The sequence below is a fragment of the Saccopteryx bilineata genome, chromosome 1, assembly GCF_036850765.1.
Source record: "Saccopteryx bilineata isolate mSacBil1 chromosome 1, mSacBil1_pri_phased_curated, whole genome shotgun sequence".
Lineage (NCBI taxonomy): Eukaryota > Metazoa > Chordata > Mammalia > Chiroptera > Emballonuridae > Saccopteryx > Saccopteryx bilineata.
Genome location: NC_089490.1, coordinates 141,246,971 through 141,269,354, shown reverse-complemented (window position 1 = coordinate 141,269,354; position 22,384 = coordinate 141,246,971). Strand labels below are relative to the sequence as shown.

The 22,384-nt window shown below is 51.6% G+C and overlaps 1 protein-coding gene across 3 annotated transcripts in view; it reads right to left on the bottom strand.

Annotated features, from left to right (window-relative positions):
- Window positions 1–4,487: 4,487 nt before the first annotated feature.
- UNC13A (unc-13 homolog A) overlaps window positions 4,488–22,384 on the bottom strand; it is a 63,218-nt gene continuing 45,321 nt past the window's right edge. Inside the window, exons 30-43 of one of the 3 annotated variants that reach the window (XM_066270020.1) lie at window positions 21,770–21,853; window positions 21,232–21,309; window positions 20,928–21,016; window positions 20,333–20,485; window positions 19,105–19,228; window positions 16,583–16,621; window positions 15,422–15,451; window positions 13,958–14,014; window positions 13,496–13,576; window positions 12,458–12,605; window positions 11,311–11,367; window positions 8,619–8,711; window positions 7,558–7,717; window positions 4,488–6,020 (exon numbers count right to left, since the gene is read on the bottom strand). In XM_066270020.1, the coding sequence (XP_066126117.1) occupies window positions 5,720–6,020; window positions 7,558–7,717; window positions 8,619–8,711; window positions 11,311–11,367; window positions 12,458–12,605; window positions 13,496–13,576; window positions 13,958–14,014; window positions 15,422–15,451; window positions 16,583–16,621; window positions 19,105–19,228; window positions 20,333–20,485; window positions 20,928–21,016; window positions 21,232–21,309; window positions 21,770–21,853 (1,494 nt within the window). In that variant the 3' untranslated portion in view covers window positions 4,488–5,719. The remainder of the gene's footprint in view (window positions 6,021–7,557; window positions 7,718–8,618; window positions 8,712–11,310; window positions 11,368–12,457; window positions 12,606–13,495; window positions 13,577–13,957; window positions 14,015–15,421; window positions 15,452–16,582; window positions 16,622–19,104; window positions 19,229–20,332; window positions 20,486–20,927; window positions 21,017–21,231; window positions 21,310–21,769; window positions 21,854–22,384) is intronic. The other 2 variants (XM_066270029.1, XM_066270038.1) reach the window with 2 other exon arrangements.

The following is a 22,384-nucleotide window of genomic DNA, read 5'->3' as shown; positions in this document are numbered from 1 at the left end:
AGGGGAAGAGAGAGACAGAGAGGAAGGAGGGGGGGGGTGGAGAAGCAAATGGGGGCTTCTCCTATGTGCCCTGGCCGGGAATCGAACCTGGGTCCCCCACATGCCAGGCCGACGCTCTACCGCTGAGCCAACCGGCCAGGGCCCAGCCATCTGTTTTTGTTGTTTGTTTTGTTTTTAAATTGAGGTGAAATTTAGATAAAATAAAAGCCACATTCAGGCCCTGGCCGGTTAGCTCAGTGGTAGAGTGTCGGCCTGGCGTGCGGGAGTCCGGGTTCGATTCCCGGCCAGGGCACACAGGAGAAGCACTCATCTGCTTCTCCACCCCTCCCCCTCTCCTTCCTCTCTGTCTCTCTCTTCCCCTCCGGCAGGCAAGGCTCCACTGGAGCAAAGTTTGCCCAGGCGCTGGGGATGGCTCTGTGGCCTCTGCCTCAGGCGCCAGAATGGCTCTTGTCGCGGCAGAGCGACGCCCCCTGGTGGGCGTGCCAGGTGGATCCCGGTCGGGCGCCTGCAGGAGTCTGTCTGACTGCCTCCCCGTTTCCAACTTCAGAAAAATACAAAAATAAAAAATAAAAAAATAGCCACATTCAAGTATATGATTTCATAGCATTTGGAATATTTACGTTGTTCCACCATTAGCACTATCCAGTTCCAGAACTTTTTTCACCTTCCCAGATCGAAACTCTGTCCCCATAGAACACTCACCATTCATTCCATTTTCTGTCTCTCTGAATCACCTACAGCAGTGGTCCCCAACCCCCGGGCTGCGGACTGGTACGGGTCCATGGGCCATTTGGTACCGGTCCGCAGAGAAAGAATAAATAACTTACATTATTTCCGTTGTATTTATATTTGTCTGATGATGTTTTATTTATTTTTTTAAATGATTTTACTTATTCATTATAGAGAGGGGACAGAGAGAGAGAGAGAGAGAAGGGGGTAGGAGCAGGAAGCATCAACTCCCATATGTGCCTTGACCAGGCAAGCCCAGGGTTTTGAACCGGCAACCTCAGTGTTTCCAGGTTGACGCTTTATCCACTGCACCACCACAGGTCAGGCGATGTTTTATTATTTTTTTAAATGACCAGATTCCCTCTGTTACATCTGTCTAAGACTCACTCTTGCCGCTTGTCTCGGTCACGTGATACATTTATCCGTCCCACCCTAAAGGCTGGTCCGTGAAACTATTTTCTGACATTAAACCGGTCTGTGGCCCAAAAAAGGTTAGGGACCACTGACCTACAGGGATCACCCTGTAGGGGCCTTATGTAAGTGGAATCATACAGTAGCTTTCCTATTGTGTCTGGCTTATTTCACTCCTCATATAACGTCCTCAATGTTCCTCACAGAGAATGCAGAAGTCCACCTGAAGCTGGTCCATAGGTGCAGCTTTGAGACTCAGGGGATCAGAGGAAGATGGTTTATTTCTCACACCATAGCAAACAGCATGTGCCTCGGTCTCCAAGTCTCATGGTGACATGAAGAACCTCACATACTGAGGGACACAGGGCCAAGGGCTGAGTACATTTTGTAGCAAGCAGCAAGCAAGCCAGCTCCCCTCTGTCAGGGAGTGAGCAGTTACACAGAAGTCTTGCTGCATGGCCCACCTGTCCTGCTGTGGAAACCACTGGGTATAGGAGAAAAGATAAGTTTTGCAGTCTGGCATAGTTACCAAGAAGATTCAGGGACATTCAGGGCCCCTGGCGGGCTGCCCCTTTTGACATCATGCAGACAGCTGTGGTTCATCTATTTTTTATAGCTGTATAATACTCCCATGTGAAAATACCACGACATCGGGGCTGCTACCAGTCTTTTTGCTCACATGCAGGTCTTGAGGGTGGAATTGCTGAGTTGTGGTCACCTCTGTGGTTTAGCCACTGTTTGCTCCACTTTTAGTCCTTTTTTCATTTTTATTTACAAATAAAAACATGCATGAAACCCACTCCCAATAGTGGATCATGGCCATGGCCTGGCTCTGGTCACTCAAATACAGAAACAGCCCAGATCTTAGAAGGGGAGTACCTGAATTTACCAAGGAAACCCTGAGCTCCCTGATGTGATGCAGGCTCAAAACAGATATTAAATTCAGCTGTAGAAAAATAGTTTCCATTCTTTGCATCTCCAAGTTTATAAAATGAGATTCTCACCTGCTAAAATAAAACCAAATAAAACAAAAAAATCTCAGTTACCTGACCTGTGGTGGCACAGTGGATAAAGGATTGACCTGGAATGCTGAGGTCGCCAGTTTGAAACCCTGGACCTTGCTGGTCAAGGTACATAAGGGAAGCAACTACTATGAGTTGATGCTTCCCATTTCACTCTCCCTTCCTTTCTCCCCTCTATCTAAAAATCAATAAATAAAATTTTTTAAAAAATTTTAATCTCAGGCAAATATGGGGCTAAATAGGTTGAATTTTTGGGAGGGTGTGTTCCTGGCTTTTATGTCCTAACTTGCTTTAGCTAAGGTCAACAGTTGTGCAAAGTCCCACATTCAAATCCTGACCCCTCCACTTCCACAAAATCTCACCTATCTAGGACTCAGTTTTGCTGCTCTTTGAAATGGGGCAATGCTTGTTGTGGATGAGCTGGTTCATGGGTGGGTAGCATGTTCAACAGCATCTGCACGTAGCAGGTGCTACGTATTTTTGTGTCTCTAGGAATGCAAAGCCACCACCATGCACCTGAGATTGGGGTTTTTTTTTTAATGTTTACTGTTAATAAAATATTTTACAGAGACCAAAAAGTCAGAATAGTGCAAAACATCTCAACACCATGCATTCATGACCACTTTTCATTGGTTTTAAACATTTGTTCCAAGTTACATATTTACAGAAAAATGGGGGCATCTGTGCAGATGCTGGACCAATGGGATGGAATTAAAACAATGTTTTGATTTCACATTTGCAATCACATGCTAAGAGAAGGTGTGCAGAGGAAGAAGCTCCCTGGACTGCCTGGCAGATTTCATGATCTGAGGGGTGGGGTATGAATCCCTTTCCTCCCTCCCCATCCCCGGGCTGTGTGGTGAGGGATGTATGGGGAAGCTTAGCCTGTGACCTGTGCCTCAGAAGAGCCACTATGGCTGGGCAGGGGTGAGGGGGTGGGGGGGTGTCTTACTCAGCATGATCAACTTGATTTCCCTCTTTAAAAAAAAATGGCAAAGAGAAAAGCAACATGTGTCAGCGAAGATGACTTTGGTCCTTGATAATTCTTAGGAAAGGATGTTCAGGGGGCAGACAGGTCCTGAAATAAACCAAGTCCTCAGCAAGCTCCCCTTCCTCTGCATCCCGACAGCAGAGTTTGGGGCGACTCCAGGATGGCCCTGCTCAACCCTGCCCCTCAGTGTCCCCATCTGCAAGATGAACAGAGCAGGGGCTAGGGGTTGGGGTCAGAAAGGTCTCTGAGGTCCCAGCCAAGAGGTTCCAAGGATTTCTAGTTATGTGTTAAGTATTTTTTTTGCATCTCTGATGGGTGCATGATAGGTTTCAGGCTCTGGTGCCTGAGTCAGAGAGATCGGGGGGCATAGTCAGGTACCTCCTTGTTTTAGGTAGATCCTTCTAGGTGAGACTGGTGACAGCCAGGAAGAGAGCAGGTCCCTTTTCCTTCTAGGTTCCTAATTTTGACTTTCTCCCCTCTCTGTGTGTCTCCCCATCTCTGAGTCTTTCTCTGTCCCCATTGGGGTGTGATCTCAATCTCCCGATTTCTTCTTACTTTCTCTCTCCCTTCTTCTCTGTGTCCTTACTCTGTGTCTCTGTCCCTTTTGTGGAGGGGGCTGGCTCTGTCCAAGACATCCCTTAATGTCACACCCCTATACTTCATCAGGGGCCCACCCTACTTCCTTTCCCTGATCCTTGGAAAACTGGGGCCTGCTCCTGGCATGAACTGAGGTCCAATACAACCCTGAGACCCTGACAAGGTTCAGAACCCCGGCCACCGCAGGCAAGGTGGTAAAAGTGTAGAGGTGTCATCCAAGGTTGCACACTGCATACACTTGCTGGGTAGTCTTGGGGAAAGCCCTGTTCCTCTCTGAGCCTTCTTGTTCCAATATGGAAACTTCCCGATTTCAAACCCTTCTAGCTCCCTGGATTCCTCCCCTGTCTCTTCCACATCCCCTCTTGTCCTCCCTTCACTCTGTGTCTTGTGACTCAGCCACAGTCTGGCTCAAACACTTCCTGTGTGCTCAGGTCTGTGTGGGAGGGGAAGGTTGATAGGGATGCTTGGTCATGGACAGACACGCATGTGGATGTATGGGCACACACAGATGCTCCCCAAGACATAATTCAACTAGGCATGCCCCTTTTTGACATCCCTGTGTCCAGCCTGTGTCCAGTCTTGAGAGACCTCAGACTTCAGTCTTGCGAAAATAGAGCCTGTCATAGACACCTGCAGTCCCATAGCTTCTAAGACAGAGGATGGGGATGTCCTAAGGGGGAACAGCAGGGGGGGGGGTTTCCTCAGGAGTAGATATTCGTGATGTTTTGAGGGATGAGTAAGGGTTCTCTGGGAAAAGAGGGAGAACGTTTCCAAAGCACATGCCCAGGCTGGTGCTGGGGAACCCTACACACACACACACACACACACACACACACACACAACGCTCGCCCCCCCACCCCCCGAGTTTCTGGTCTCTTTCTGTTCTTTCCTCTCTGGAGAATTCTGGAAAAGGAAGAGGTGTGGGGGTGCGGGGCTGATTCCAGGAAATCCCAAATCTCACTTTTTGTTGATAAGAGGTCAAGTTCTGAGGGTATCACCCATGGGATCCCACTGAACCAGCTGAGGGCAGAGGTTTTTCTTGGCAGCCAAAGGTAGGAGGGGGTTAGTTGGAGCCTTGGCCCAGGACCCTCATCCCTTGTAAGGGTTGGGGGAGGTCCCCTGAGGAGGGTTAGCAGCAATGGGGAGCTCTGTCGGGTCATCCGATTTCAGCCCACCCTTGGATGTAGCACATAGGCCAAAGGAAGGGGGGACAAGGCTGGCACTGGAACCCTCAGCAACTCTCTGGGGCTCAGTTTTACCATCTGTCAAATGAGTGGGTTGAACTCTATGATGTGAGGACTGGGCATATTGGGGGTTAAGAGGAGAAAATAACCCATAGAGAAATGTGGGTGCCCCGGAGCTGTTCACCGGGTGCCCATGGTTTGGGGCCCGAGGGCATGTGCTTTTGAAATCCCATCCTCCTTCCTCTTCCCGGTTAGTTTTTGCACAAACATAAAATGGGACTCGGGTCCACTGGGGCAGTCCAATTACCATCCTAATCCCTCCAGGCCCCAGACCACCCTAGGGGGCGCTCGGGAATCCCTTCTCCTTGCCCAAGGCCGCCCCTCGAGGGAGCTGAGAGTTCTATACTTAGCAATTGGTCTTGGGACCCAGGAATTGGGGACCCATCTTATGGCTTTTCCATGGGACAGGAGACAGGACCAGCGCCACAGGATTTGGCCTCCTCCATTAGGGGTAGGGTTGTCCCATAGGCGCTGTGGGCGTTGCCTCAAGGGAGGGTTGTGGCTTTTTCCTTCCCCTAGGGCGTGGCTTCCCGAGGGAGCGGGGCATCATCCATTCACAATTCCCGAGAGCAGGAAGCTAAGTCCAGGGTGCAGGCACAGAAACCTCTGAGCAAAGCCGAAAGACTCGCCCTCAGGCAGGTCCCATCATACGGGACCCCCGCCCCGCCCCGCCCCGCCCCGCGCTCTCCGCGCAAGCGCAGTGATGAGCGCCTGCGCGCCCCGCTTTAGGGCGCAGGCGTGGCACCGCCCTCCTCGGCGGAACGCGTGTCCGACTTGAGTTTGACGAACTCCTTGGCTACCTCGTCGTTGCTGCGCTGCGACAGGATGCGCAGCACAGTGAGGCCTGTGTCGTCCATGTGGATGCGGCGGCCCAGGGGCAGCCAGCAGGCGGCGCTCCCGCGCTGGGCCAGCTCGCGCAACTGCAGCACCGCCAGCCCCACGGTGCGGTCCTCACGTGCAAAGCAGTAGTCTTTGACGCACACCTGCAGCTCGTAGCACTCGGGGCCCGCTTCCGCACTCAGCGTGCTGTGGAGGACCGGGCGTCAGGGCAAGTCCTACCCACCAGCAAGCACAATCGTTCTATTTTCATAAGCTTTCATTCTAGACCTGCCTGCCCCTGTCCCAAGTGACTGGTCTTACAGCACCTTCGCCCCACACCAGCTGACGACCCCCCCCCCCCCAAGAATGCCTCTGCCATGTCTCTCTTCCCTCCATTTTGCTCCCCACCCAAAGACGTCCCATCAGCCTGGCCAAATCATGGTCCCTACCCCAAGTGACTCTTCCCCCAGAGTCCCCTGGCTAGGCTATGTCCCCATCACTTTGTGATACCTGGGGTCCACACCCTTAATCGGCTGAGCTGCTGCCTTTATCACCCTGCCACTCCAGAAAGCGCACCCAGACATCCCATTACCAGGCTTCCACCTAAACCCAAGTTCTCTCCTTGACGTGATCCCTCCCCCCTGTCTCTAGTCTGCCCTTTTATCCCCTTTTATTCCCACCTGACCCTGCCCTGACTTCTCACCACTGATGTTTCACCATGATTCCGCCCTGCACCCAGGCTACATCCCTAGTAAAGCTGGATTTCTACCCCTCCGGTGACCTGCGCTGCTAGCCCATCAAGAGTCCCTCTCTTTGGTCATGCCCACACCACTTCTTCACTCTCCTCTCTCAGGCTTCACTCCTAGGAAAGCACTCCAGCTCACCCCAGGAGGCATATGCCTGCCACTAGGCCCTGTTCTTGCTCCCAAACATGTGTCAGGTAATCTACTACCCCAGAGTTGCCTGGCCCCTCATCTAACATGAGTGACCTAGCTGTTGTCCCTCAGGGGCCCCCAACTCTTCCCAGCTCTGATGCCCTCTGCACTTCTGTCCTCCAAGACTAACCCCCAATGTCATCCTGCCCCAGTGAGGTTCACATCTCATCCAAAAATCCAACCATGTGATTCCACCCTCACCTGATCAGATTTATTTGTGTCCCCCAGAGTCTGTCCCTTTCAGACACCTAATGCCTTGATCAAGCTCATACCTGTCCATTAGGAAGCCCTATCCAGATTTGATCCCACCCCCACCCCATATGACACACACCTCCATACCCTGGACCAAACTACACTCCACTCCTGTCCCCCACAGCAGACTCATCCAGGTGACCTGCCCCAACAGACCCGACGAGGTTCGCTGCTGACTCCATGAGTCCCCATCCCGATGCCTCCTCCCCCATCATGACAACACACACCTCTTAACCACCAGAGTCTCCAGTCCCAGAAATGGACCTGACCAACAAATCCCCTGTGCTGAGATTTACCCTCTCCCTCATAAACCCTCATCATAATCTTATATTACACTTGATGTCACCCCCCAACCTGCCTGTCCCCCAAGGTGGTCAACTCCATCCCAATGGCCTCTTACTGATGTCACTCCTGTACTAAGGTGCCTCCATTCCCACCACCTCCACCTACGACACATTTCTGCACCCAAGAAACATTGGCTCATCACACATCCCTCCTGCCTAGTAGGCTGAGGTTAACCCAGTAAATGCCTCCTCCCCAGGACACCCCAGACTCACAACTGAAAGCTCTCATTGTACTTGGGGGCCCAGCTGTTATTCTTGGATTTGGTTGCAAACTTGCGTTTCTTGTCGCTGAGATGGGGCCCAATGATGTTGACTTCGATAAATGGCCGGAAAATGCCAGAAGTCTGCCACTTGAGGTCATTGGCAGCCACCACTATTGGAGGAAGTGGAGGGAAAAATTGGTTAGGTTCCTTCAGTATGGGGCTGTTTTCAAAGCCTGTTTGAGAGACTACATTTCCCAGCATGCATCTGTAACCAAGTGTGGCCATGTGACTACATTCTGGCTGATGTAAGAGGAAGTGATGTGTACAACTTTCAGGTTGTGGCTTAAAAGGGAAAGTAATGCCCTAAACTTCTCTTTCCTCTAGGTGCAGACTGGGATACTGATGTGGGCTGAGTTCTTTGGGATCCTATAGAACAGTGGTCCCCAACCCTTGGGCTGCGGACCGGTACCGGTCTGTGGGCCATTTGGTACTGGTCCGCAGAGAAAGAATAACTAACTTACATTATTTCCGTTTTATTTATATTTAAGTCTGAACGATGTTTTATTTTTTTAAAATGACCAAAATATATATATTTGTATTTTTCCGAAGCTGGAAACGGGGAGGCAGTCAGACAGACTCCCTCATGCGCCCAACCGGGATCCACCTGGCATGCCCAGCAGGGGCAATGCTCTGCCCATCTGGGGCGTCGCTCTGTTGCAACCAGAGCCATTCTAGTGCCTGAGGCAGAGGCCATAGAGCCATCCTCAGCATCCAGGCCAACCTTGCTCCAGTGGAGCCTTGCCTGTGGGAGGGGAAGAGAGAGACAGAGAGGAAGGAGAGGGGGAGGGGTGGAGAAACAGATGGGCGCTTCTCCTGTGTGCCCTGGCCGGGAATCGAACCCGGGACTCCTGCACACCAGGCCGATGCTCTACCACTGAGCCAACCGGCCAGGGCCAAAAACAATTTTTTAATGAAAAAAATTTATCTTGCTTACACCTAGCATTTGGTTTCTATTTCAGAACCTACTCCATCCTGGCTGAGGCACTTCCCCTCCCACCTCAGGCTGCTCACCTTTCACTGTAACCTTCTGTTCACCAGTTCCTGGATGAGTGAAGAGCTCAACATGGACAGAGACTTCACCCACAGGGTCTTCCACACCGGAGCCTGGGTGGGGCAGGGGAGGATGTTTGGTGTCAGCTCCATTCTTTTCTACTTACCAGAAGGAACCTGGACCACCTACCACCCATGACATGCTGGCAGCACCAGGTCAACAGCCCTGACAGGGTGGCACTGAGGGTTGGCTGGGGTGGTAGGTACTCTTGGGGAGGCTAAGAATCCAGGTTTTTTGGATTTTGATTGCCTTACTCTGTGACCATGGGCAGATCTCTTAACTTTCTGAGCCTAATGTGTCTGCCTCCGACTTTTCTCTTTTGATTGACAACCATAAAGTCAAAACTCAGTCTTGTACATCATCTCAGTTTCTCCTCTAGGCTACAACGCCACACTCTCCAAGTTCTCATTCTACACACTAGTCACTCCTCACCCTCTTTATCACTTCCTCCTCCTCTGTCAATCCTCAAACTGTTGGGCACTCTATACTTCAGTCCTCGACCCCTTTCTTTGTCTTTACCTCCTCTCTAAGTACTGGAACATTAGAAGATCCTACCAGCTCTACCTTCAAAATACATCCAGAATCACAACCACCTCCCTGGCCTCCATCTTGATCCAACCCCCATCACCACACTACTAGACTATTGCAGTAGACTCCTCCCTGTCTTCCTGCATCCTCCTCTGAGCTTCTCTCAGTACACCAGTTAGAGAAACCCTTGTAAGTCAGATCACATACCTCCTTTGCTCAAAACCTTCCCATCTCACTCTGAAGTAATTAAGTTCTTTTTGAAATCTGCAGTGTCCCTCCTGATATGTCTCACTATCACCTCTTCTGTCTCCCCTACCTCCACTGTCACCCTTGCTAACTCTGCTCCAGCCACATAAAAGAGGATTTCTTCTTTTATTTCCCTGCCCCCACACTATTCATCTTCTAATAGACAATCTCTAGTTTCCATTGAGAAATGCTCCACCCTTACCTCAGACCTTTGGCTCCATTCCACACATCAGGTATGGCTAAATGAACCATGGCTGCTTATTCAGAGCATTCCCTGCCCATGGCTGCAGTGATTGGCTGAGGATGGTCATGTGACTCAAGCTGGGCTGGTAGGAGTTGGTCCTGGGACTTTGGCTGTAACTTTTAGGGAAGAGTCTCGTTGGTGCTGAGCTGGCAAGGCTGTTTCTGTCCAATGAGGAGAGACGCTACCACACAGAGGTCTCGGCAGAGACCAGTAACCAGTGGCATTGTCAAAGACTTTGGATCCAGCTATTTTTAATGCCAGCCCAACCCCTAATCTTTTACTTCCAAGGTCAACAAATTCCCTAGCCTGCTTAGGTCAGGGTAAAATGCACTTCTGTTTCCGGCCTGCACAAGCATCCTAATTGGTTTTGATGAGGATCACTGAAGGGCAGCTTAAAAGCTGCTGTCCCTATCCTGTCCCTCCTTCTATGACTCTGGGAAGAGCAACCTGTGGGACCTGGGGACCTGTGACTGCCAGCATGCCCACCAGGCCCCTCCCCAGCTCCCCAGGGAGCTCCCCACGCCTGGAGCACCCCATGCATGGAGGAGGAACAGGAGGAAAGTTGGGAGTGGGGGTGGGGAAGGAGAATGGGTCAGTCCAAGGTTGATCCAGGTCACTTGTGCTGGGCAGGAAGTTAATGAGGCTCAGGGGGCATAAAAGCCTGCAGACCCCTAGCACCCCAGTACTGGAGCGTGCTACCCCAGGCCACTTTCCTTATCATCTCAGGCTCTCATCCCCCCAACACCAATCACATGCTCAGCCTCACCTCCCCATCCATCCCAGGCTGATGCTTCATTGCAAGCTCAATCCGGGCCAGACTGAGGGTGCCAGGGGGCAGTCGGACAGTGGTGGGAGAGGGGAGGGTTCAGACCAAGGCCAAAGCTAGTAAGAAGGGGGAGGGGGCAGTGCTGGGCACCCCACTCCTGTGGTTTGCTGGCTCCAAGAGGAAGGGTCTTTCCTAGGCCCCTCTGTGTTTCTCCCAACACCCACCCTCCTCCTTAAGTTCCGGGATCCCCTGCATGGGAAGATTCCTTGGGCAAGTGGCTTCTCCTTTGAGATGCAGCATACTCATTTATGGAATGAGGGACTCCCTTGTGTGGCAATTAGAAGGAATCTTTGCAAGAATCCTTGAGAAGTGCTTGGCACAAGGGCTGGCTTGTAGTTAGAGCCTGAAAAATAAGTTTTCTACACTTGGAAAAGTGATATCAAGTATAATAAAAATAATAACTAAAAATTGCTATGAGCTATTAAATGTCAGAAACTGCTCTAAATTTAATTCACTGCATCCTATGAATTAAGAACTTTGATTATCTTCAGCTTAGAAATGAGAAAAACTGAGGCTCAGAGGGGCCGACCCTTGCCCTAGGTGTCTACTAGCCACAAAGCTGGGATCTGGCATAAGAGATGCACTTAGGGAGAAACTATGAGGACTCGAATCAGTTCTCCTCCCCACATGGAACCAGCAAGCTGTCCTTCCCCTTGTCCACCTTGGCCCCGCAGCCGCAGCCGGGCCAGCCCGGACGTGGTCTGGGGCCGTGGAGGTGGAAGGACGGGCCTTTTACTAGCCGGGGCTGGGAAGGGCGCAGGCACCAGGCACCGGACACTGGGCGCGGGCGGGCAGCGGAGGCACGTACCCTTCTCAGGATAAATGTCTTCACTAAGGGTAAACCTAGTCCCTTTTCCACCATGGACTAATCGTGGGGAAGGGGGGTGAAAGGAGGGAAGGAGGGGCAGAGACGAGCAATCCAGGGGCGAGGATGGAGGGGCGAGTGTGCGTGGGGGGAGCAGGGGAGGCGCGGAGGGGTCGGTGAGTGAGAGGGAGGAGAGACAAGAGAGAGAGAAACGTCAGCTGCAGACGGACAGACAGACAGCCTCCCGCTCCAGAGGACACCAAGGACACTAAAAGCAGCAGTGTAGACTGGGCACGAAGCTGAGAGTAGAGCCTGACGCCTAGGGAGGGCAGCCTCGGGCTTACTGGGGTGGGGGAAGGTGGCCCCGAGTGGCTGCAGGGCTTTGCTCCCCCTACTCCAGCCTCCCGCTCCACTGTTGGAATTAGGCCTGGGTCAGCGGCCAAACTTCTCTCCCTTGTTTGCCCTCTTTGAGCCAATTGAAAAGGAGAGGGCCCCGAGGAGGGGAACTAGGACCCTGGAGTCCTGTCCGTGATGGTGAGTTCAGAGAGAGGAACAAGAGACAAAGTCAAAAGAAGAGAGATTTTGACAAATGGAAACTTCCTCTCCAGGTTGGGGCCTCTCTCATCCCTGGGGCTGTCAATCATTCCTGAGCTCCAGACTTTACAGAAGTACCTCCCCAGGAGTCCTCAACTCTTTTGCCAGAGGTACCTCCCCTGAAGCTGCCAATCACTCATTGGCCACATGACGTCATAAGTCCCGCCCATGCCAGAGCTGTCAATCACTCATTCCCTAGCAGTCACAGAGGTCCCGCCCCTAAATCTGTCAATTAAGCCGTCAGATTGCTACCCTAGAATCTGTCAATCATCTTCGTCCTTGACTGCAAAGAGGTCCCTCCCCAGAGTTTTTAAATCACTTCCTGGCCCTGTGATGTCATAGATATTCCTAGCCGTCAATCATCTCCCAACCCGATGACGTCAAAGATCCCACTCCCATAAGCTGTGGTTCACTCATTGTCCTGTGACATCAAGCAACTCAAGGAGCTGTCAATTCACCATGATGTCACAGAGATGAGTCAATGGTAGCTCGAGGCTGGGCTGGGCTATCGCTGAGGGTGGCTGTTCTCCTGGAGCTACCCTGCTGCCCATCTTACCCTGGGCCGCCTGTGTCTGAACGAAGGTCTTAATGAGCAGATCGGTGGCCTGCGTGTAGAGGGACAGGGCATAGCGCAGGGACTGCAGGTCCGGGCTCTTCTCCAAGAAGGTCTTCTTGAGGCCCACACCACCCGCATGAAAGTATTGCTGTGGGCACAGGGTGGGGGAGGTGAGGTGAGAGGCACCCCTTACCAGCTCATCATGGTGGACCCTCATGCCCTGTCCCCCATCCCTCTGCCCTCTATAATGATGCACTGGATGATCCAGTGGTCTCCAAAACACCCAAGTTGGGTGCTGCTACTCCCCCACCTCCACTCCTGTCCCAAACCCTCCAGTGAGCTCCCAGTGCCCTCGGAATAACACTCATGCCTCCAGCTCCTCCCTACACCCATTGTGGCAATAACCCTGCAAACTCCCTGATTTCTCTCCAACTGTCTTCCCTAGAACGTGCCAGCCTCAGGGCCTTTGCACTTTCTATGCTCACTAGTGGTGAGGCTCTCTCTGCCCTCACCCTTGCCCTCTTTCTTACTTGGCTTATTGTCTTTCTTTGATTAAGGTTATTAGGAGGCTTCCTTGAACATCCCTCTTTCATATGTTATCAGCTCCATTTCAGAAAACATTTTTTTCAGAGTAGTTTTTATGCTTTTCATTTCATGGAGTCCACAGCCCCTTTCATGCCTCCATGCTTTTGTATGGGCTGGGCTCCTGCCTAGAGTGCTGTTTGCTTTGCCTTGTGAACTCTATGCATTTCTCAAAACTAGCCTGCCACATGTCTTCTTCTAGAAAGTCTGACACTCCCTCCCTGGGCTACCCCAGCTCCCTTCCTCCTCTCTACTGCAACCTGATCCCATAGGGCTGGGAATGCTTGTATCCAACTGTGCCCTCCAGCCTAGGGCTCCTCAGCGCCTTGCTAGAGGGTCATCAGGGAGTGTTTATAAATTGAGTGAATTAAGGTGGGTTTGAACTTAGGTCCGTGTCCACACCATCCACATCTTCTGCTTGTCCCATCTGGAATGGGCAAGGGTGGGATCTCTCACCTTGATGGTATCCAGGGCCAGCTCAACAACAGCGCACTGCTTTGGGGTCAAGCTCTTGGCTTCCTCTCGAACCATGTGGTCCTGGAAGGATAGAGAGAGGGGCCAGGTGGGCAGAGCAGGACCTTCATTAGGGGCTTGTCAATCTATGATACCAATCCCTGTAAAACTGAGGAGTGGAATAGTGGGTCTGCCTTTTCACTATTGAGTCCTCAGCACCCAGCATGTGACTGGCACACAACAGGTAGTCAATAAATACTTGTTGAATAAATCATTTGTGTCCTTGATCAAACTGTATCTGAAGCTGAACCATGTTCATCTTTTCAACACACCAGAGCAAATTGGACTTAAATCAGTCTGAGTAGGATTTCTGTCTCTTGTACCTGCAAAGTATGTCATTATTCTGGGACTTCTCTCCAAGAAATCCCCCCCCATTCTGATCTCCTGCCCCCGCCCTGGCCTCACCTTGAGTTTAGACAGCTGACCCAGCTCCTTGGCTGCATTGAAGATCATCTGGGTTCCCTGCAGGAAACAACAGACACAGCCAAGTAAGGGTATGGGTCCTCCAGCCCAGTCCCCATACCCCTGCTGACAGCCTAGCCTTGGATGTCTTCTTGGTTCTTGTCCAAAGGCTCTGGGAAGGGCAATGGTTGTGTCCCAGAGACAGAGGTCTGAGACCTCCCAGAAAGTGCTGAGGAAGTGGTAATGATTTTGTCCCCAGAAATCCCAGTCCTGTGGGAATGCTATCTACCCTCCCACCTCCACCATGACTCCAGGATTGTGGGAGAGAGGAGAAAAACAGAGAGAGAGAGAGCAGGCTAAGAGGGGCAGTGGGTGGAGGGAGCCCCAGATGATGTTTGTGGGCATGGGTGGGTCTTGCCAGTCCAAAGTCAGGGGTCTTGAAGAAACCATGGGAGGGGCTGGCTCTAGTGAAACCTCCATTCTCCACAGGACAATTCACTCTTTGGGAGGAGTTCCCCAGTAATCTCAGGGGACTGTTAACCTGATCTTTTAAAGGAAGAATCCTCCCAACAACATACACCTCAAAATACCCATCCTCTACTCCCTCCTCCCCAAAAAGGCACCAGCAAGATAATGTCCTGGTTATAGTTTCAACAAGTTTAGTGGGTCTGGATTCAAATCCCAACTCTGCTGTGTGGCCCTGGCTAAGTTGCTCAACCTCTCTGAGCCTCAGTTTTGCCATTTAGATGAGGAAAATCCTATCCACTTCAAGGTTTAGCTGGGACTAAGTGTGTCTTTGTTCAAAGTTTACTGTTATTAGCACTTGGTCTCAAGGTCATGTGCTGAGGGACACAGGGGCTGGGCCTGGAAGTCCTGTGGCCTACCACCTCTATCACTGTGCTGGATGACCTGAAGTATGTCCCACCCCCTTTCTGGGCCTGAGTTTCATCCCCTGGCTAACAGGGACACCCTCCTGTGAAATTGGGTGGGACTGAATATCTATGAAATAAGGAGTCCTGCATTACTGGGTCCTGGGGCACTCTGGGGGTCATGGGTGGGGTTGGGCAGGAGGAAGCCATTTATAGCTGGGAGAGTTAGAATTATGTGGACAATCTACCAGCTGGCCTGTGGAAGTGGTTAGCCTGCCACTACTAGTGTTATCATCCTGGCTGTCCCTACCCTTCTCATTCCTGGTCTGCAATTCCCTGAGGCTGTAACGGGGCACAGTTACTCAGGAGCCCATCTGTTTGGACCTCAGTTTCCCTTGCCACCCCTCCTCCCTACCTGCTGCAACTCCCACCCCACCCGCCACCCCTCACAAGCAAGCCAGACAGACAGAGGAAAAAGAGACCGACAAACAGGTTCACAGAAAGCCCCAGATGGCACGAACCACAGAGGTAGAAGGAGGCATGGGGGTGAGGTTGGGGGTGAGGGAGAGTCAGACAGACAATGAGAGGTCGGTCTTACATCTGAGTGGCTTGGCAGTTTCACCCTGCCCTGTGAAGAGAATCAGGGGGAGGTCAGAGTTCAGGTGCCAGCTGGGAGAATAGTCAGTGAAACTTCCCTGCCCCCACAAAGCACAGTCCCACTCCCCAGCCCACAAACTCCCTCCCAGATCCTGGGTCTAATGCTGAGCCCTTCTGCAACTAGACACAAGTCAACTAGTGAGGGCTTGGGGCCAGACTCCTGGACCACCATCCAGGAGTCAAGAACCAGCCCATCACCTTGGGACAGACGCCCCATCCCATAGTCAGCCTGCCCTGGGATGGGGCACTTTGGAGAGGGGGATAAAAGAGACAGAACTTGAGGTTTATTGTCCCCCAACTCCCAAGACCTCAACCTGGCAGGCTTGACTCCAAAAGAAATGAGCTAACAGGTATTACAAATTCAGTCAGCATAAAGACCCAAACCCAGACACATCCATAACTGTGCAGAAAGTTTATGCATACACACATCCAAATTGACATACAAAGACACAGACACATGCAGAACTCACACACTATAATATACACGTGCACCTGTGTGCACAATCACACACATAAACCTGCACACTCTCCCCCAACACGATGCATGTGTACAGCACCTGGCATGTTGAAGATGCCCTCGAAAACGCTGAATGACTGAGTAGAAAATTACTACAATCTATGTTCATAAAGTGGAGACCCCACTTGTATGCACACAGGTGTGATAGCTCTTGCCCGAGCGCACAGCAAGGGCAACTCTTCATGTGTTACTACAGCTCCCATCTCTTTACAATAATCAACCATTAGAACAAAAAAATCCACATAAAAACAACATGTGTCACAGTCCAGGCAGTGGTTTACTATCTAGGCCCTTCTTGAAGCTACAGAATTTTAGCTGAGCACAGGGCTGGGATAAGCCCTTTGGGTGCTGTGAGACGGCAAGAGCTGTATGTACACACATTAGCACACACACACACACTACAACCATGTCTCTGTGGAATCACCACATGTCTGAATTCTGGTTTTGTGGGACTTGGTTAGACCTCCACCGCCTCTACTTGTGACCCTCAGCTGACCTTCCCACCCATGCACATGGACACACACATGCACACACATGCCCAGACACCAGAGCTTGGGACCTCAGCACCAACAAGGCCCTCATTACCTTTTCTAATCCCTTGCCATGTTTTCTCAAGAGGGTGCCCTGCAGAGACAATGTCACAGGGTGATCAACCTGGCAAGCCATGTGGGGCGGGAACCCAGGGTGATCACACATTTACTTATGGGAACAGGGACAAGGGGCATCTGCACTGCATGGGGGGGGGAAGACACCTGGTGACAAAGAGATGTGTGTGTGTCTTAATGATCAATTCTTAAAATGTATGAGTCAAAAAGACAGGAAAGAGAGGAGAAATAGAAATACAGAGCCAGAGAGAAAGGAGAGAAGTTACTGCCAAAACATAATCCATTTACATTTAATGTATATATCAGGCTTTTCGTTCTTGGGTAAACAGGAAAGCAAACAGGCTCCATATTCAGACACACTTGAATTTGAATCCTGACTCTGGCATCTATTTACCATATGGCCTTGAGTAAGTGACTCCTCCTTTTTGAGTCTCAGCTTTCCTCATCTGCAAAATGGGAATAATATCCACCTTGCTCAAAATGTTGTCATGAAGACAAGCTGAAACTGCAGCTAAGAGAAGGTCTAGCATACAGGGAATCACCAAGCAACATAAACTCCCTTAGCTCCCTGCCCACAAATGCATCATCTGTGGTTGGGTATGTTGTCAAAGACACACACTGAGCCACTAAGAAATAAATGAGATCTTGTAAACTTTTGACAAGATTAAATAATCTTGTAATTGTCTTGTCTTTCTCACAAAGGAGGGCAGATCTGAAGTGGTTTTACTGATTTCTGCCCTGGTATGTGTCTTAATATTACCCACCACCACCACCAAAACAATACTAGTTCTAATTTAGTGAACGCTGCCTCTGCTAGTCATGGAGATGAGCACTTTAATGCATCATTTCACTTGGTTCTGACAATAACACACAGACAGTTGTTACAATTCTTTTTCCAGACAAAGAAACAGAAGTTGGGAGGTGAAGTGACTTTCCAAGATCAGAGAGAGAGAGAGAGAGAGAAAGAGAGAGACTGGGCTGGGATTTGATGCCAATCTGCCTGACACCAAAGTCACAATGCCATCTCCCACCTAGGTGCTAGCGTGTGTGTCTGTATGTGCAGCAGGAGTGGGGTGGGCAGGAGTGGTGGAGGGTCTGCACTGAGCAGCTGAGTAGGGTCCCAGGTGGTGGACCCAAAAGGGGAGATCAGAGGGACTGTGTTGACTTTGATCCTCCTAGGTTCTAGGAGAGACCTAGATACCCTAATGGCATCTGAGCATGGAAAAGGCGGGTGTCCCACCTAAAGGACTGGAACAAACATGAAGGGGCTAGGTCTGGGCTTTGGGAACCTGGAGGCACTACCTCCATACTTATGGTGGGAGCGTGACCTCCCTCCCGGCCCCGCCCCCTCTCCATGCCCCACCCCAGACAGACACAGGCACATCTAGGCAGGAGGTGGGACAGTGGGAGGGACAATGGGTGAGGATGGGGCACTGGGTAGGGGGCTGCAGCCATGGGGTTGGCCGAGTCCAGACACAGAGCGGATGGACAGACAGACGGACAGAAGAGCCTCTACTTACGATCATCTGTCAGCCGTGATGGGGGCCGGGTGGTAGGGAGGGGGGAATAAGTCACCATGAGTCTCCCAGGAAGGCAAGGGAGAGGACGGAGAGGGCACCGAGGGGCGAACCCCGCGCCCCTGCCCAGCATGGAGGAGGCGGGGTCTGCCGCCAGAGGTCTGAGCCTCCTACACCATTGTTGCCTCTTGGGGGCAAACCCCCACGGGCTCCCCCTAACCCCACCCTCTCCAAGCTTCCCACGTCCACCCAGGAGTGCCCTCCCACTCTGTGCTGAGCCATCAACTCACATACCAAGGCTGTCTAGGGCCCTAACGCCTTCAGAGAGGGACTCACAACCAGCCACAACCCTCCACAGATGTCATGGTACCCCTGTTCCCATTCTGCAGCCTGATCCCTGGGATCACCATCTCTGAGCTGTTCCCAAAAGGGTCCCAGATGGACAGTCCTTGTCTCCGGATGTCTGCAGACTTGTGCTTGACATCTCTGACATTGGATGCTCTCAGGGACCTCTACCCTACCTCTGGAAGATCTCTGTTCTATTCATCTTTGATCTTTGAAGTTCATGATGTCTACCCTCTTGATTGACCCCCCAGGAGCCTCTGATAAACCCACTGACTCCTATGACCTCTGTGCCCCAGGGGTGGCCTTGAGCCCCAAGCTGACCTATTTTCTGGGTAATCTCTGACCTTTGGATGATCGTGACTCATGTGACCCTAGTCACTTAGATGTCATTTGACTCTACTTGACCTCTTTGACCTTTGAGTAACTGACCCCTGAGTGACCTCTTTGACCCTTTGATGACTTTTGACCCACATGTAACCTCTCTGATCTTGGGCCTCATTGACCCCTGGTGGCTTCTATGACCTTTGGGTGACCTGTGTGCCTGGATGGCCTTGGAACCCCAATGCCCCTGGCATCAAGCTCTCTGGGCTCCCACAATGGAGGTGGCCCAGGCATCCCCTCTGACCCCTGTGGGCCTCACCGTCTGGTCAGTGAGGGGAGGCAGGACGATGGTCTTCTCCATAGTGTTCATGACCAGCTTCCATAGCTCCTTCAGTACCCTCTTCAGCACCGTCTTCTCACAGATTTTGGCAAAGAGAGTCAGGCTGAGGGTGAGGGGCATGTCTGAGAGAGGGCCCAGCTGGCCCTGACATGTGGAACCAGGCCCTTCCCCTCAACATACAAACAAGGTGGGAAAGCATCCCATGGACATGCAAGAGGTCACAGAACCCTGTCTGGTCTGATGGAGCTCCAATGTGTGACACATGTGGAGAGCAAATGGTGCTGGATAGCTCAGTGGGTGGACAGAAGGGAGCCTCAGGTCTGCGAGGAAGGCCTGGGCCTTAGCAGGAGGGCAGTGGGGAGCCATGGAGTGTTCAAGAGAGCAAAATAGACAGACTTAACTGTTAGAAAAGACAGAACGGGGATAAATTGGATTAGAAGGCTGCATGGGACCCAGGGACTGTGAGGTTGCTGGGGCCATGCTCCAGAGGGAGGGGAAGGGAAAGATGGAAAGAGGGCTGACTTAAGAGGGAAAACAACAAAGAATTTGTGATTGGATGTTTGAGGGCAATGCCTACTATGATTCATCTAGCAACTGCCCCCATCTATCAAACCATCCCTCCTCTAACTTTCTTTAATGCCCCTTCCATCTCTTCTTCTTTCCTTCCTTCCTCCTTCCCTCGCTTCCTCCCTTCCTTTCTTCCATATACCCAACCATCCAACATTCATCACTCATCCTTCCTTCTTCCTCTCCCTCCCTCCCTTCCATCCATCCTTCCATCTATACTTCTTTTCATTTATCTTTACTCTTATCCATTCACCTAGTTGTTCATCTATCCAAATACTTACCCAACTATCCATCCATCCATCTATCCACTTGTCCATCCATCCATCTATTTGTCATCTAGCCTTCTAGCATTTATCTTTTAATTGACCCATCTATCCATCTGCCCAACCTTTATGTCATCTATTCATCGAACCATCATTCATTTATCCATACAAATTTTTGTATGAATAATACCAATCCCTCTACTCATTTACCCACCTATCTTCCCATCCCTTCATTGCCTCTACCTACCCACCTATCTAAACCATTCAACCACCACCCAGCAATCATGCCCAAATGTTCTCTCCAGGCGAGGCCTCAGTCTTTGAGGCCCCACCCATGGTCCCTCCTTTGCCAGCCCAGTCCACCTGGCCTGACTCACTTGCTGTCCAGCAGGTCCATGATGGGCTGCAGCACGTTGTCAGCATCTTGGGCCACACTGCTGCAGGCACTGGCTGGCACATTGCCTGTGCCCTTCACCTGGCTAAGGATGTCACCCATCTGTTTGACACACTCCTCAATGTGAGGCTGGAAGCTGGGGGCATAAAGGGGAAGAGCTCAGATCAGACTTCTGGACTCTGGAGGATGGGCCAGATGAGGCCATAATGCTGAGCTGTAGACATTTATCTTTTATCATCAGCATCTGGGAGCCATGGCATATAACTGAGGGGGCATTAATAATAGCAGAATTGGGCATCAGGCTAAGACATTTACCTGTGTTGTCCATTTCATTACACAGACCTACTCAGGTACTATCATTATTATCATCCTCATTTTACAGATGAATCAACTAAAGCTTAGAAGTTCAGCGACTCTCCCAAGGCCACACAGCTAGTAAGCAGTGAAGCCATGAATGAATTCAGCTTCATCTAACTCCATGTAGTTCGCTACTACATCTGTTGACCTCTGGATGCCCCAGGCTCAGAGGTCTGGGGGCGGCCCCCTCCCCATGTTCCCAGCCCTGGAGGTGTCCTCACCTGGTAGCAAACACATGGCTGAGCTCATCCAAGACATTGTTAAGTTTCACCTGGAGCTCTTTCAAGATGTCACTGGCCTCAGCATCCAGCTGAGAAAGGGGGAGGGTCAGGTCAGGTTAACAGAGCATCTGCATGTCTGGGGCATTTTCCCACCCAGCCAGGGAAAGGGACCCCAAGGGGCTGGAGAGAAACAGAAACAGGCAGTATACCTTTTGCTTGGATTTAAGGGAGTGGCTGAGCTGGAATTCATGCAGGTTTAGGGCCTATAGGGATGGGGGTGGCACCCTGCCTGGCCCCACCTCACCTCCTTCCCTCCCATGGCTTCGAACATCTTCTCTAGCTGAACTCGCAGTTGCTGAGTGTTATTCATGAGGATGCAGGGCTGGAGATGGGAACATAGTGGGGCGTCAGAGCTCAGGATCCCTCCCAAAGTCTCCCTCATCCACCACCAGGGATCCTGGATGGTTTCAGGGTCTAAGTCTGAAGAAAGCTGGGGTCCCACAAGGTTGTCTAAGAATGGAAGACAGCATTTGGGATCAGTTTCCTGGGCAGTCTCTGTGGTCTGGCAGAGGGAAGGAGGACCCAAGTAAGTGGGCTGGGCCTCTAAGAGTAGCAGGAAGGGGAGTTCTTGTCATATACCCATGTTCTACATGGCATCAAAGCTCTTCATGCTCACATACATGCAACCTAAAGGCTTTATTTGCAACAACTTTTCACCTCCAGATCCCCCAGACATAAACAGTCAGACACACACAGACACAGGGCTCAGAGCCCAGGGAAGAATGGAACCCTGAGAATTCAGAATGGGTTTGGGAAGAAGGACAGGGGCCCCTGCAGGTCACCACTTTCTCCTTCTCCTTGGAGCAGTAGGAGGCGAAATCCTTGATGATGATGTCCGCATACTGGAGGAGCACATTACTGATAGTCTGGGTAGGACATAGAGAGAAGTTGAGAGGAGGGGCTGGAGCTGGGTAGGCCCATCAAGAGATCAATAGGAGCCCTGGCTGGTTGGCTCAGCGGTAGAGCGTCGGCCTAGCGTGCGGAGGACCCGGGTTCGATTCCCAGCCAGGGCACATAGGAGAAGCGCCCATTTGCTTCTCCATCCCTCCTCCGCGCTTTCCTCTCTGTCTCTCTCTTCCCCTCCCGCAGCCAAGGCTCCATTGGAGCAAAGATGGCCCGGGCGCTGGGCATGGCTCTGTGGCCTCTGCCTCAGGCGCTAGAGTGGCTCTGGTCGCAATATGGCGACGCCCAGGATGGGCAGAGCATCGCCCCCTGGGGGGCAGAGCACCGCCCCTGGTGGGCGTGCCGGGTGGATCCCGTTCGGGCGCATGCGGGAGTCTGTCTGACTGTCTCTCCCTGTTTCCAGCTTCAGAAAAATGAAAAAAAAAAAAAAAAAGAGATCAATAGGAGGGGCTCGAACCCACTTTAGTGCCTAAGATGGACCACTGGGCTCGGCG